Source organism: Suricata suricatta, chromosome 5 (genome assembly GCF_006229205.1).
Source record: "Suricata suricatta isolate VVHF042 chromosome 5, meerkat_22Aug2017_6uvM2_HiC, whole genome shotgun sequence".
NCBI lineage: Eukaryota > Metazoa > Chordata > Mammalia > Carnivora > Herpestidae > Suricata > Suricata suricatta.
Genome location: NC_043704.1, coordinates 59,769,340 through 59,785,646, shown reverse-complemented (window position 1 = coordinate 59,785,646; position 16,307 = coordinate 59,769,340). Strand labels below are relative to the sequence as shown.

Here is a 16,307-nt window from a genome sequence, read left to right as displayed (position 1 = left end):
CTTTCAGAATTCTCTCTTTATCTTTATATTTTGCCGGTTTCACTATGATATGTCGTGCCGAAGGCCGATTCAAGTTACATCTTACGGGGGTTCTTTGTGCCTCTTGAACTTGAATGTCTATTTCTTTTCCCAGATTTGGGAAATTCTCAGTTATAATTTGGTCAAGTATCCCTTCCGGACTTTTCTCTCTGTCTTCCTCTTCAGGAGTTCCTATGAATCGGATGTTGTTTTGTTTGATTGTATCAGACAGGTCTTGAATTCTCCTTTCCTGCTCCTGGATTAATTTCTCTCTCTTTTTTCCAGCTTCCTCTTTTGCCATAACTGTATCTTCTAATTCACCTATTCTTCTTCTCTCTGCCATGTCAATCCTTGTGGTGGCTGCCTCCAGTTTGTTATTCACCTCATCTATAGCCTTTTTTAACTCATCACAGTGCCTAGTCATTGTCTCAGTTGATTCTTTGATGCTTTTCTCAACCCCAGCGATTAATTTTATGACAAGTTTTTTAAATTCTTGATTTGGTATGTTGTCTAGATCTGCCTTGAGCAGTTCTGTGGCTGTGACTTCCTCCTGGAGGTTCTTCAGGGGACAGTTCCTTCGTTTTGTCGTTTTTGCTAGTTTTCTGTCTCTTGTCAGCTTTAGAAAGCTCGTTGTGCACTGTGCACCTGTTAATATTTCTCTGTTAAAGGAGGCTTAATGGCTGTCCAGGGCCTGTCATTTCAGGAAATATTCTTTTAATGGTGTTTCTCAGTTTCTCTTGTTGTGCCTTTGAATATTTTATTTCCCTCCTCAGCAATATTTGGAACACTTGTCATGCACACTTTGGCTTGTTTCTTGGTGTTTCCTCACTCAGGTATCCTTCAGGTTCTCTTTCTTCTGGAGTCCGTATTTTCTCCTTCCACACTTGCAGATGAGAGTAATGTCCTTCTCAGTTCGATCGATGGGGCAGACGAAGTTTACAGAGCTCCCTTCCTCTCCGCCATCTTGGCTCCTCCTGAGATTCTTACTTTAGAACTGACTGGGAAAACCTTAAAAGCACAGATGCCTAAAGAGGCTGTCTTTTTTTCATTGGATATTCTTTCCTGCTTTGTCAAATATTAATTGGCCATATACTTGTGGGTCCAGTTTTGGGTTCTCTATTCTATTCCATTTGTCCATGTGTCTGTTTTTGTGCCAATACCATACTGTCTTGATGATGACAGCTTTGTTGTATAGGCTAAAGTCTGGGATTGTGATGCCTCCCATGTTGGTTTTCATCTTCAATATTACTTTGGTTTTCGGGTTTTTGTTTTTTTTTTTGTGGTTCCATATGAATTTTAGCATAGTTTGTTCTAGCTTTGCAAAGAATGCTGGTGCAACTTTGATGGAGATTGCATTGAATGTGTAAATTGCTTTCAGTAATAATGACATTTTAATAATGTTTATTCTTCCAATCCATGAGCACCGATGTTTTTCCATTTCTTTGGTCTTCTTCAATTTCCTTCATAAGTTTTTTATAGTTTTCAGCATACTTGTCTTTTACATCTTTGGTTAGATTTATTCCTAGATATTTTACTGTTTTTTGTGCAATTGTGAATGGGATCTGTTTCTTGATTTCTCTTTCAGTTGCTTCATTTTTGGTGTATAAGGATGCAACTGATTTCTGTACATTGACTTTGTACCCTGCAACTTTACTGAATTCATGGATCAGTTCTAGAAGGCTTCTGGTTGAGTCAATTGGGTGTTCCATGTACAGTATCATGTCATCTGTGAAAAGGGAAAGTTTGACGATTTCTTTGCTAATTCTGATGCCTTTTATTTCCTTTTGTTGTCTGATTGCTGATGCTAGGACTTCTAACACTATGTTAAAGAATCCTGGTGAGAATGGACATCCCTGTTGTGTCCCTGATTTCAGGGGGAAAGCTCTCAGTTTTTCCCCATTGAGGATAACATTGGCTGTGGGTTTTTCATAAATGGCTTTTATGATGTTTAAGTCAGTTCCTTTTATCCTGAGTTCCTCGGGTGTTTTATTAAGAAGAGATGTTGTATTTTGTCAAATGCTTTTTCTGCATCTATCAACGGGATCATATGGTTTTTTTCTTTTGTTTTGTTAATGTGATGTATCACATTAATGGATTTGCAAATATTGAACCAGCCTTGTATCCCAGGAATAAATCCCACTTGATCATAATGGATAATACTTTTTATGTGCTGTTGAATCTGATTTGCTAGTATCTTGTTGAGTATTTTTGCATTCGTATTCATTAAGGATATTGGTCTGTAGTTCTTTTTCTTGTTGTTGTTGGGTCTCTGCCTGGCTTAGGCAGGAATAAAAGTGATATGTGCTTCGTAGAATGGATCCAGAAGTCTTCCTTCCATTTTTATTTTTTGGAATAGTTTGAGAAGGATTGGTGTTAACTCTGCTTTAAACGTCTGGTAGAATTCCCCTGGGAATCCATCCAGCCCTGGGTTTTTATTTGTTGGGAGATTTTTGATAACTGATTCGATTTCTTCACTGGTTATGGGTCTGTTCAGATTTTCTATCTCTTCCTGTTTGAATTTTGGTAGTGCATGTGTGTTTAGGAATTTGTCTATTTCTTCTGTGTTGTTGAGTTTGTTGGCATATAATTTTTCATAGTAATCTCTGATGATTTCTTGTATTTCTGAGGGATCTGTTGTAATAGATCCATTTTCATTCATGATTTTGTCTATTTGAATGTTCTCTCTTTTCTTTCTGAGGAGCCTAGCCTAGAGGTTTATCAATTTTGTTTATTTTTTCAAAGAACCAACTCTTGGTTTCATTGATCTGTTCAATTGTTTTTGTGGATTCTCTCTTGTTTAATTCTGCTCTGATCTTTATTATTTCTTTTGCTGGGTTTGGGGTGTTCTTGCTGTTCCCTTTCTAGTTTCCTTCAGTGCTCTGTTAGGTTTTGAGTTTGTGCTTTTTCTAGTTTGTTGAAATAGGCCTGGATTGCAGGTGGTGTTGGAAGAGCTGGACAGCAACATGTGGAAAAATGAAATTAGACCATTTTCTTACACCATTCACAAAAATAAACTGAAAATGGATAAAGGATCTGAATGTGAGACAGGAAACCATAAAAACCCTAGAGGAGAAAGCAGGAAATAGCCCCCTAGACCTCAACCGCAGCAATTTCTTCCTCGACACCTCCCCAGAGGCAAGGGAATCAAGAACAAAAATGAACTATTGGGACCTCATCAAGATAAAAAGCTCTGCAATGAAAAGGAAACAATAAAAAAAACCTAACAGGCAACCAACAGAATGGGAAAAGATAGTGGTAAATGGCATATCAGATAAAGGGCTAGTATCCAAAATCTACAAGGAGCTCACTAAACTCCATACCTGAAAAATCCAGTGAAGAAATGGGCAGAACACCTGAACAGACACTTCTCCAAAGAGGACATCCAGATGGCCAACAGGCACATGAAATGATGCTCAGCGTCACTCATCATCAGTGAAATACAAATCAAAACTATACTGAGATACCACCTCATGCCAGTCAGAGTGGCTAAAATGAACAAATCAAGAGACTATAGATGCTGATGAGGGTGTGGTGAGACGGGCACACTCTTACACTGTTGGTGAGAATGTAAACTGGTGCAGCCACTCTGGAAAACAGTGTGGAGGCTCCTCAAAAAACTATCGATAGAACTCCCCTATGACCCAGCAATAGCACTGCTAGGGATTTACCGAGGGGGTACAGAAGTGCTGATGCATTGGGGCACATGTACCCCAATGTTCATAGCGGCACTTTTTACAATAGCCAAAACATGGAAAGAGCCTAAATGTCCATCAACTGATAAATGGATCAAGAAGATGTGGTATATATATACAATGGACTACTACATGGCAATGATGAAATAGCAAAGATAGACCTCAAGGGTGTCATGCTAAGCGAAATAAGTCAGGCAGAGAAGGATAGATACCATATGTTCGCATTCATAAGTTTCTCCTGGTAGACCTAACAGAGGACCATAGGGAGGGGAAGGGGGAAAGAGACCTGGGGAGAGTAAGGGACACAAATCATGAGAGACTATTGAATACTGAAAAAGAACCGTGGACTGAAGGGGGAGGGGAAGGGAGGAAAGGGGGTAACGGTCATGGTGGGGGGCACTTGTGGGGAGAAGCACTGGGTGTTATATGGAAACCAATTTGACAATAAACTATTATAAAAATTTTTTAAAAATATGAGATTATTAAAAAAAAAGCACAGATGCCTGAGCCCCATCCAAGAGCAATTAAATCAGAATATCTTAAAGGGAGGCTCATATTTCAGTATTTTATGAAATATCCTCCCCTTCACCCAGACCTCATGATTCTAAGGTGCAGCCACAATTGAGAACAATTGGCATGTATTTTGGCACAGTTGACATTAACTCTTTAACTCAAATTCCTTGTAAACAGCTGGAGCCAGGAGATAGTTGGCTGAATATCAGTATCAAATCCTGGAAATCACACTGCTAATAGAAAACCAGGAGGCTTGGCTCTAGGCAATAAGAGAATTAAATACAATTCTATCAAGTATGTTCTATCAAGTATGTGTATGTAACTACAATGTATAAGCCATCACTCTCTTGCATTGGTCATGTCTTACGACTTCACTTATACTAAAGTCCTAAACCTTGGGGCATCTGACGGGCTCAGTCAGTAACACAAGTGACTCTTGATCCTGGGGGTGTGAGTTGAAGCCCAATCTTGGATACAGAGATGAGTTAAAAATAAAATCTTTAAAAAAAATTCAATGAGTGCCTGGGTGTTCTAGGAGCGCATGCACGTGCTCTCTCTCTCTCTCTTAAAAATCTAAAAAATAAAAAAGTTCTAAACTTTATCTTACACAAAAAATATAGATTTACATACCATATGTACCATATGTATAAAGACTAGTACTGTAATAAAACAACTTGATCAAAAGAGAGTCCTTATTTCTTTACAATGAATGACGGCAAAACAGAGACCTATATGTTATGAAAAAGAACAGAGCATGAATTAACTTAGCTAGCAATCTAGGGCTGTTTGGTTCACTGGATTATAATTCTTTTTCCTTAAATTTACAGCATAGCATAGTATCTGAGTAAACAAGGTACTTTTAAGTGATTTATTTCATAGTTCCCTTCGTTTAAACACTGTCCTTTCTAAAAGGAGATTAATATTTCTGATTTCATCTTTCTCAAAGAGGGGAACTATATTATTCTGTGCATTTCTCACTGTATGTCTTTTTAAAATAAGATAAAGTGAAATGCTTAAAGTTTAAAAAATACTGCATGTCAAATATACTAAAACATTTTTAAATTAGATATATTTTTAGTTTATTTTATTTTGAGAGAGAGAGCCTGAGCAGGGGAGGGGCAGAGAGAGAGAGAATGCCAAGCAGGTTTTGTGCTAGCTTTGCAGAGTCCAAGGTGGGGCTCAGTCCCAAGAACAGTGTAATTTTGACTCCAGCCTAAATTAAAAGTTGGGTGCTTAACTGACTGAGCCACCCTAGTGCCTCTAAAAAAATATTTTAAAATCTTCTTATATGCACATAAATTATTGGGGAGAATTAAGCATATATAAAAGGGGATATGCTAAAAAACAGCATTTTAAAATAAATGACCTAGAAAAATTTTGCATGTATTCTGTGTTAATACATGATATTAGTAATCTAAAATTCACATTTTGGAGGGGAATTATGATTATATTAACATTTTGGAAGCATATTGGGTTTTAAGGCTTTTTCTATGTACCTCTTTCAATCCAGCAGAAACAAATAAGTTTAGTCAACTGCCATTTTCCCACTACTTTTCCCTAGATTATTTCTTCTGAAAATAATTTTTTGCAAGCCTATAATGGTTAGAAATTGGCAGAGGGGAAAAAAAGCTCAGTTTACTTCCTATTAGATATTTTAAGAAAACTATGCAATTGAAAAAGGTTAACCACTTCTCCCCTTTCTACAGTATGGAATCGAAGCAGAGCCAATCCCAGAAGATATTGAAGATCCCAAAGCCTACAGGTATGGGAATTTTTGATAAATTCTACTTCTGAGCTGTTGCAAAACAACATTTTATAGAAGCTGACCAAGCCAAAGGAATTCCAAATTATTGAATCCTTATATCCTCGTAAGCTGTTTCTATATCTTATTATACTTTAAAATTTCTGCTTTCAGTATTGAGAATGCTAGAAGAAAAAGAGAACATGATAAGTTAATGAAAGAAGTGGAAGAAATAAAGGCTGGGAAGAGAGAAAAACTCAAAGCTTTGAGGGATGAATTTGGGAAACTTCTGGAAATGAATCAAGAATTACCAACGCATATGCAGTTTAAGCGAACAGTAAGCCTAAGTTAAATTTAACTTGAATTGTTAACATACACTATTTTTTGGATCAAGACTACAATTTTTCTGATAAGTAAGAACATTTAAAAAATTGTTAAACCTCCCTTTATCTGGCCAGTGTGTTGGCAGCCCCTAAAATAGTGTAGAATTTGACATACAACTTGGTTTGGATACAGAAAAGTCTCTTTATTTAACGTAGTTTACTTCTGGATTTAGATACCTCACTTTTCTTTTTTCTCTTGTGGTAACAAGATATATAAATACAAGGTTGAATCTGGTTATCAACCGTTTGCATACCTAGCCAGTATATCTTTATATAAGTACACATGTTTTGATTCTCTGTGATTCCATTTCTTAATTCAATACATCTATCAAAAAGATAGGACTGGTTGGCCCACAAAGTTTCTGAAAGTTGATTTAGTATAGTTGTAGCTATGGGGACAACTAACAAATTATTTAACCCAATTTTGTATTAATGGTTTTCTTTTCTGACTTATCACAAAGCTCCTATTTACCTGTTAGTGATTTTTTTTTTCGTTGTGTACTTCTTCCTAAGTGGAATTGCTGTCAAGAACTAATCAAATAAAAAGCCAGAATTTATCATTCTGACTATAATCTTTAATTCTTGAAGCACCTAGCCCATTCCATATAAGAAATCTTCTTGTGAAATCATAATGGGTAACTCATTAAATTGGTTAAAAGACCAAATTGTAATGGGTAAAAGATGTGTATGCTATTTTACTAAGAAAAAGTTGAATAGGGATGCCTGGGTGGCTCAGTTGGTTAAGCAACTGACTTTGGCTCAGGTCATGATCTCATAGTTTGTGGGTTTGAGCCCTGCATCGCAGTCTGTGTGGAGCCTGGAGCCTGCTTCAGATTCTGTGTCTCCTTTTCTCTCTGCCCTCCCCCCCCCCCCGCTCACATTGTCTCTTTTTGTGTCTTGCAAAAATAAATAAAATTTTTTTAAAAATGAAAAAAAAAGGTGGACATTTACAGATTATGGGTAACATAATTTTAGTTAAAGAACACCTGAGATGAGTCCTATGGCTAAGCATTTTTATATACATAATTACTTAAAACAGAAACACCCCTGGGAAGAATAACTACTATTTACAACTTAGTCTGAAGGAGGGCCCTAATATTTTTTCCAGGAGTAAAGGTAAAATCATGACCCCTCTCCTCCCTAAGTATCCTTATGGGAGAAATGGCTCCCTCGGTGACCGACATCCAGCTAGAACTTGGTGATCTCAAGAAGCCACCAAAGACTTATCTATCTTTCCTGGGTGAGGTCACATGGGAAAGGATGCCATGAACTTCTACGCTGTGCCCAGCTGGTTATATATCACTAGTTGCTTTGGAGTGGTGGAAGTATTTTTTTTTTAACTCTATACATTCTCCAAATATTCTGTTATCATTCATTGCTTTTACTATGGGAAAAATCTTTAATATACAACTTTATTTGCAGTATTGTTAATTATTTCTGAGAACTTTTCTCCATATTTTGTGGAAGTAAAATGAAAAGTACATTATTTTTCTTGAACAGAGAGAATTAATGATGTTTGGAAGAAAATTGTAATGAAACATGAAATTGAGTACAAAATATAATCTGTATCTGTGTATGAAATAGGTTTGATAACATACATTGGTAAAATGCATTTTCAATGAATTTTAATAAATAACTCTACTTATTTGTAGGATTTTGATATAGATTCCAAAATTCGTGCTGAGATTGGCAGAAAAACCGCTTACAGAATTCAAAAGGTGGAAAAAGAATTAGAGTGGGAAAAAGAGAAATATCGACTTGGCCTCAGGAAGCTACAGAACAGGTAGGATCCATATTTCCTACATTTGGGAACATGTATTTGAATGAAGTTGTTCACAGTGGCTTAATCAAAGTGGTCAGGTAAGAAATATCCTGAAGTACCTTCTAACTCTTGAAGTCTCAAGGAATCCTCCTGTTACTGCTATTGATAGCTTCTTGAGCTTTCTGGGAAATTTAAATCTGAGAAATTTATTAATTACATTTTTTCAACTCCATACCCAAAAACATGATTTAGAAATGGGCAGAAAACATGAACAGACATTTCTCCAAAGAAGACATCCAGATAGGCAACAGACACAAGAAAAGATGCTCAACATCACTCATCATCAGCGAAATTCAAATCAAAATCACAGTGACTTGACTAATATTACACTGTATGTTAACTAAATAGAATTTAAATAAAAACTTGAAATAACAAAAACAAAAAGGAAGTGCTACAGAATGACCAAGTTTCTTCAACAAATACATTGCCTCAAGAAATAAGAGGGATGGAATAAACGAAACTCTAGAAGTATACCAACAAAATATCCACCAATGTGTGAATCTTATTTGGATTCTGATTCAAATAGATTTTAAAAAAGCATTTTTAAATCACAGAGAATATTTGAACACCAAGTGGATGTTATATATTAAATAATTACTATTAATTTTCCTAAATATAATGATATTGTGGTAGGTCCTTTTTAAAAATTATTTGAATTATTTGTGGGCAAAATGGAATATCAAAACATATACTAGTATTATATCAAAAAGAAAAAAAGTAAAGGGATAGATATGTAAAACTGGAAAACGATAATTTTTTAATATGATTTGATGAGTTTGTAGGAATTCACTGTGTTATACCATCTACTTTTATGTATGTTCAAACCTTCCATAATAAGTTTTCTCTTTAAAAATGTATTCAGCATACCCATATCAAAGGACATTTACTTCTGGTTTTTTAATATTAAGCAGTATGCTGTAATGTACCTGTGTGTTGTGTGTGTGTGTGTGTGTAGTTACATACTAATGCTTTCTTTTAGTTCTACAGAGTCGATTTTGAAGAGTAGAATTGCTAGACCAAATGTGTGTAAGCATTTTTTAATTTAAAATCAGTTGCCATATTTCTTTCCAAAAAGGTTGTAACTTTTTACATTTCCATCAGCAATGTATATAACTTTATCCTGTCATGCTTACCAACATTTGAGGCTAACACTACTTTTAGTTTACTATCTGATGGATGTAAAATAATATAGCTAATTGTTTTTTAATTTGCATTTTCCTTAACTACTAGGGATGTTGAGCACATTTTTAGGGCTTAACAGTCAGTTAGATATGCTCCTTTGTAAATTGCATTTTAATATTCTTATAATTTTTCTATTGGGATATTTTCTTGTTACCAATTTATGACTTCTTTGTGTAATAGACACTTTTTATTTATCATGTGTGTTTCAGATAGGTTTTATTATCTATAACTTCCCTATAAACTTCGTTGATATGTTTTGCTAGGCAATATATTTTAATATATATATAGCTAAATATGTCTCTCTTTCCTTTAATATATTTTGGGTTTCCTGTTTTGGCTAAAAATTTCTCTCCAAAGCCTAAATTATATATATAGTTTTCAAATTTTTCTTCCAAATTTGTATGATTTAATCCTTATTTTTATTTTCATATATATTTTAAGAATTTTTTCACGCCTATTTATTTTAAATGTTTATTTTTTGAGAGTGAGAGCACGCCTGTGTGCAAGCAGACACCAGCAGGGCAGGGGTAGAAAGAGAGGGAGACAGAGGATTTAAAGCGGGCATTGCACTGACAGCAGAGAGGTCCAAGAGGGGCTATAAGGAACAGCAAGATCATGACCTGAGCCAAAGTTGGATGCCTAACCCACTGAGGCACCCAGGTGCCCCATATTACTTAATCTTTAAAAAAAATATTGAGTATCCCATCGGGAATGTATTGATCAAGCTTCTAAAGGACTTAATTATTTTATTGAACTTTTTAAGAATCAGGTTTTGGACTTATTTATCTTATTTATAATTTTTTTCCATTTTATTCTAATTTTAGCTTTAAGCATTCCCTTCACCTATTTTCTCTTGATTTTGTGTCTATTTTTAAAAATGTCTTGATGGGGTGCCTGCGTGGCTCAGTCAGTTAAGCGACCAACTTCAGCTGAGGTCATGATCTCACAGTTTGTGAGTTAGAGCCTTGCGTGGGGCTCTGTGCTGACAGCTTGGAGCCTGGAGCCTGCTTCGGATTCTGTCTCCCTCTCTCTGCCCCTTCCCCACCTGTACCCCATCTCTCTCTCTCTCTCTCTCTCTCTCAAAAATAATACATAAACATTGGAAAAAGGCCTTGAGATGGATATTAAGTCCCTTTATACTTTTAACTACAGGGACATTTAAGGCTAAGTATATTACGTTGAATAATTTTGCAGTGTTCCATAGGTTTTGAAACTTTGTAAAAAATTTTTTTTCTAAATGTTTATTTTTGAGAGAGAGAAGGAGCAAGTGAGCACGAGTGGGGAAAGGGCAGAAAGAGAGAGGGAGGGAGGGAGGGAGGGATACACAGAATCTGAAGCAGTCTCCAGGCTCTGAACTGTCAGCACAGAGTCTGGTGCAGGGCTCAAACCCACGAACCTTGAGATCATGACCTGAGCCGAAGTCAAATGCTTAATCAACTGAGCCACCCAGGTGCCCTAGGTTTTGCAACTTTCAATTTATTTCTGGATAATCTGTAATTAAGCTTTTATTGAGCTAATATTTATTTAAGATATATTCCTTCATTTCCAAGCAGTTAGGGTTTTAAGGTAAACATTTATTATTTATTTCTTATTTTATTGGATTATAGAATGTGAGGTAAAAATTTCTCTCCCAAAAATTGTGTTAAAATTTTATTTGTAATCAGAGTGATTTGTTTTTGCAATTTTTTGAATGTGAAATTTTTTCCTTATAAAGGGTCTAAAGTATACATATATGTGTAATTATATGTATTTATAATCAAGTTTGTTGATTATCTGCTTCAATTTTTCTATGGCTATGCATTTTCTTTTAGTCAAATTTCTAAGAAAATGTGATTAAAAATTTTTCATTGTAAAAAGAAAAGCCCACGATGAGAGATCCCTTCACACCTGTCAGAATGGCTAAATTAAAAGACACAAGAAATAGCGAAAGTTGGTGAGGATGCAGAGGGACAGGAAGTGTTGTGCACTATCGGGAACGCAAACTGGTGCAGCCACTGTGGACAACAGTATGGAGCTTGCTCAACAAGTTAAAAATAGAACGATCCACTAATTGCACTACTGAATATTTACTCAAAACATTTTTAATGCGAATTCACAGGGATAAATGCACCCTTCTGATTATAACAGCATTATTTATAATAGCCCAATTATGGAAATGGCCCAAGTGTCCGTCATTGATGAACAGATAAAGAAGATGGAATATTATCCAGCCATAAGATAGAATGAAATCTTGCCATTTGAAATGACATAGATTGTAGTTAGAAAGTATAATGCTAAGCTGAATAAGTCAGTGAGAGAAAGACAAATACCATATGACTTCACTCACAGAATTTAGGAAACAAGACAAATGAGCAAAGGAAAAAAACCCAAAAACCGAAGAGACAAACCAAGAAAGAGACTCAACTATGAAGAACTGAACAAACTGGCAGTTGCCAGAGGGGAGCTGAGTGAGGGGCTGGGTGAAATAAGTGACGGGATTAAGGATGCACTTACAATGAGCACCACGTGATGTAGGGAAGTGTTGAATCACTATATTGTACACGTGAAACTAATAGAACACTGTAAACTCTACTGGCATGAAAATTTTAATAACCATGATATAATTTTTGTGATAAATAAAAAATTATATTTTTTACAAGCCAAATTATGAAATACATATTTATTTTCTGTTTTTGACAAATTATATCTAATTAACAAATAGCATGTATATCTTAAAAATAAAATCAAAAGATTTATAATGAAAGCCAACAACTTCCTGTCCAATCTCTCTCATGTACTAATAAGATTATTCAGAGGAAATTGCCTTTCCTTTGTCTTTTTGAGATATAATTTACATTCAGCAAAACGCATAAATTCTAACTGAACAGCTTAATAAATTTTATAGATATATATACATGTATCTACTACCCAGATTAAGAACATTGCTAGCGTTCCAAGAAGTTCCCTGAGACCCCCTCCCAGTAGATATCTCCTCTCCAGAGAGGAATGTTTATCTCATTAGTTTGGTCTGTGAACTTCATACAAATTGAATGTTGCAGTGATAAATCTTGTATTTCATTTCTGTAACCTAGCATCATGCCTAAGATTGTCTGTGTTGTTGTAGGTAGCAGTAGTTTATTCTTTTTCATTGCTTTATAATAGTCTTTATTTTATTTTATTTTTTTACTTTATGAAGTTTCATATTTTTTTAACATATGCAATTATTTCCCATCATTTACACTACAGTAGTTGCAATGACACTCAAAACAGAAAAGCAAAGTAAAAAATCAATACACCAACTTCTGTTTCATGTAATTAGACTTATACAGAAATTAGAAGCTTAAGTAACAACTAGTTAATCACCTAATTTCACAGCTATCTGAAGTGGCAATCGTTATATAGCAGCTTATCTATGATACATTCAAGATAAATGATACGATTTATTACTTGTTCATAAGCTACAACACAGCCTGCTTAATACCTTTCCTTAAATTCCACCTCTATACTACAATATGCTTGAGGTCCATGCAAAAAAGTAGCTACCTTTTATGTAGGAAATGGATGATTAAGTCTTTGGTGCTGTAAAAGCAACTTCATTTAAACATAACCACCCCCACCACCAAAAAAAGAAGAGGGGAAAAAAATAAAGTAAAGAAAATAATAAGGGAATAGTCTTAATGCTTATACCATGATTTATTTATCCATTCTGTTGATGGATATTTGAGTTATTTCTATATCTTGGCTATGATGAATGACCATTCTTGTGCATGCTTGTTGGTGGACATAAACACTCATTTGTTATATAATCAGGAGCGGACCTGCTGGGTCAAGATCATATGCATGTTTGGGATGCCTGGGTGGCTCAGTCAGTTAAGTTCCAACTTTGACTCAGGTCATGATCTCACGGTTCATGAGTTCGAGCCCTGCGTTGGGCTTTGTGCTGACAGCCTGGAGCCTGCTTCAGATTCTGTCTCCTTCTCTCTCTGCCCCTCCCCTGCGCATGCTCTGTCTCTCTGTCTTTCAAAAATAAACGTTAAAAAAAAACCTTAAGATTATATGCATATTTGGCTTTATTAGATACTGCCAGTTTTCCAAAAATGGTTCAACCAATTTATACTATGATGATCAGTGTATGAGAATTCCTGTTGATCCCCATTATTAGCTTCTTAGGGCTTCCATAACATACTGCAGCAGACTAATTGGCTTAAAATAACAGGCAAAAGTTACGAAAGTTGAAAGTCCAAAATCAAAGTGTTGGTTCAGCTGGGGTGCATTTTCTTGGAGGAGAGATATGTTTTTATTTATTTATATTGAAGTATAATCGGCATTTGATGTTAGTTTCAGATGAACAACATATTGATTCAACAATTCTATATATCACTCCATACTCACCACAATGAGTATAGTCACCATACACTATTACAATGTTATTGACTATATTCCCTATGCTGTACTTTTCATCTCCATGGCTTTATTTGTAAACGGAATTACAACTGGTTGCCTCTTTTTTTTTTTTTAAAGAAAGTAATCTTTATACTCAGCATGGGGCTCAAAGTAACAGTCCCAAGATCAAGACCAACTGAGCCAGCCCAGGCACCCCTATTAATCTCCTCTTAGTACCCTTTGTCTATTTAACCCATCCTCCCACCCATCTCCCCTCTAGTTCGTTCTCTGTATTTAAGAGTCTGTTTTTGTTTGTTCATTTGTTTTATTTTTTAAATTCTACATGTAAGTGAAATCTATGGTATTTATCTTTCTTGTCTGATTTATTTCACTTTGCATAATATCCTCTAGGTCCATCCAGCTTGTTGAAAGTGGCAAAATCTTTCTATTTTATGGCTGAGCAATGTTCCATTGTATGTGTGCGCGTGCGCGTGTGTGACATGCACATACCACCTCTTCATTAATCTATCACTGGATATGAGTTGCTCCCATGTCTTGGCTGTTATACATACTGCTGTAGCATAGGTGTGCATATATCTTTTCAAATTGTTTTTCCTTCCTTTGGGTAAATAGCCAGTAGTGGAATTTTTGGGTCATATGGTAGTTCTATTTTTAATTTTTTGAGGAACCTCCATACTGTTTTCCAGAGTGGTTGCACCAAGTTACATTCCCACCAACAGTGTGTAAAGGTTCCCTTTTTTCCACATCCTCACCAACACTTGTTATTTCTTTTTGATACTTGTCATTCTGACAGGTGTGAGGGAATATTTCGTTGTGGTTTCGATTTGCATTCCTCTGGTGATTAGTGATGCTGAGCATCTTTTCATGTGTTGGCCATCTCTTTGTCTTTGAAAAAATATCTATTCAGGTCCTCAGCCCATTTCTTAAAAAAGTAAGCTCTACGCCCAGCATGAGGTTTGAACCCATCACCCTGAGTTTAAGAGTCACATGCTCTACCAGTTAAGCCAGCCAGGTATTTGTCCATTTTTAAATTGGACTATTTGGGGGGTTTTTTGGTGCCGAGTTGTATAAATTCCTTGTGTATTTTGAATGTTAACCCCTTATCGGAAATACCATGTGCAAATGTCTTTTTTGATTCACTGGGATGCCTCTATGTTTTGTTGATTGTTTCTTTTGCTGTACAAAGCTTTGTATTTTGTTGTAGTCTCAACAGTTTATTTTTGCTTTTATTTCCCTTGCCTCAGTATAAATATCCATAAATATGTTGCTGAGGGTGATGTCTAAGAGATTACTGCCTATGTTTTCTTCTAGGAGTTTTATGGTTTCAGTGCTCACATTTAGGTCTTTAATCCATTTTGAGTTTATTTTTGTGTATGGTATAAGAAAGTGTTTCAGTTTCATTCTTTTACAGGTAGTTGTCCTGTTTTCCCAGCACTATTTGCTGAGCAGACTGTTTTTTCCTTTTGTGTATTCTTGTCTCCCTTATAGATTAATTGACCATGTAAGCATGGGTTTATTTCTGTGCTCTCCATCCTGTTTCATTGATCTATGAGTCCAGTTTTGTGTCAGTACCGTTCTAAAGTTTTGCAGCATGTCACAGAATCTGGGATTGGCATACCTCTAGCTTTGTTGTTTTTTCTCAAGATTGCTTTGGGTATTTGAAGTCTTTTGTGGTTCCATACCAATTTTAGGGTTATTTGTTCTAGTTCCAAGAAAACTGCTATTAGTTTCTTCTGAGACCTGGATAGGAGAATCTGCTACAGGCCTCTTTGAGCTTCTAGTGAATTGCCATTAAACTTTGGTGTTCCTTCTTATAGACATATTATTCCAAATATTCTGTCTTTATGTGATATTTTCTCCCCCCTCCCCCCATATAATCTTCCCTCTGTGCATGTCAAAGTTCCCACTTTTTATAAACACAGTGGCATGATGGTCTAGGACCACTCTAATGATCTCATTTCAACTTGATTACCTCCGTCAAGACCCTATTTCCAGATAAGGTCACATTCGGAGAGACGGGGGGATTTCAAAGTATCTTTCTGGGTAGACACAATTCTACCATAACACCCATGCTTGCCGTCCTCGGTTATTGTCATCTCTTTAAATTTCAGCCATTGTACAGTAAAATCTTAGTGTGATTTAAATTGGCATTTCCCTGGTGAGTGAATTTTTTTAGTTCCTTTCCTTATACTTATTGGTTATTTGTGTATTTTGTTTTCTTAGGTATTTTTTCAAGTTCTTTGTTCATTTTAAAAATTGTATTCTAAGAGTTTACATCTAACAATCTAGATATCTAGAGATATCTCCTAGATAGGAGTCTTTTGTAGATAAATGATTCATGTGTTTGTGGCACATGTGTATATATATGACACATTGTGTGCATGCCTGTAACATAGCTTGCTCTAATCTTTGGTTTTCCTTTTCTTTCTCTTAATGGTGTCTTTTTATGAGCAGAAGTTTTCACTTTAACAAAATTCATTATATCAATATTTTCCTTGATGGTTAATGCTTTTATGTTGTAACTAAGGAATCTTGCCTATTCCCAATTCATGAAATAATTCTCCAATGTTTTA

At 35.5% G+C, this 16,307-nt stretch overlaps 1 protein-coding gene across 1 annotated transcript in view; it reads left to right on the top strand.

The window, feature by feature from the left end:
• Positions 1–16,307, top strand: part of CFAP44 (cilia and flagella associated protein 44) — a 143,861-nt gene that overhangs the window by 63,143 nt on the left and 64,411 nt on the right. The window contains exons 20-22 of the mRNA XM_029939323.1: positions 5,930–5,985; positions 6,139–6,301; positions 8,000–8,130. Coding sequence (XP_029795183.1) covers positions 5,930–5,985; positions 6,139–6,301; positions 8,000–8,130 — 350 coding nt within the window. The remainder of the gene's footprint in view (positions 1–5,929; positions 5,986–6,138; positions 6,302–7,999; positions 8,131–16,307) is intronic.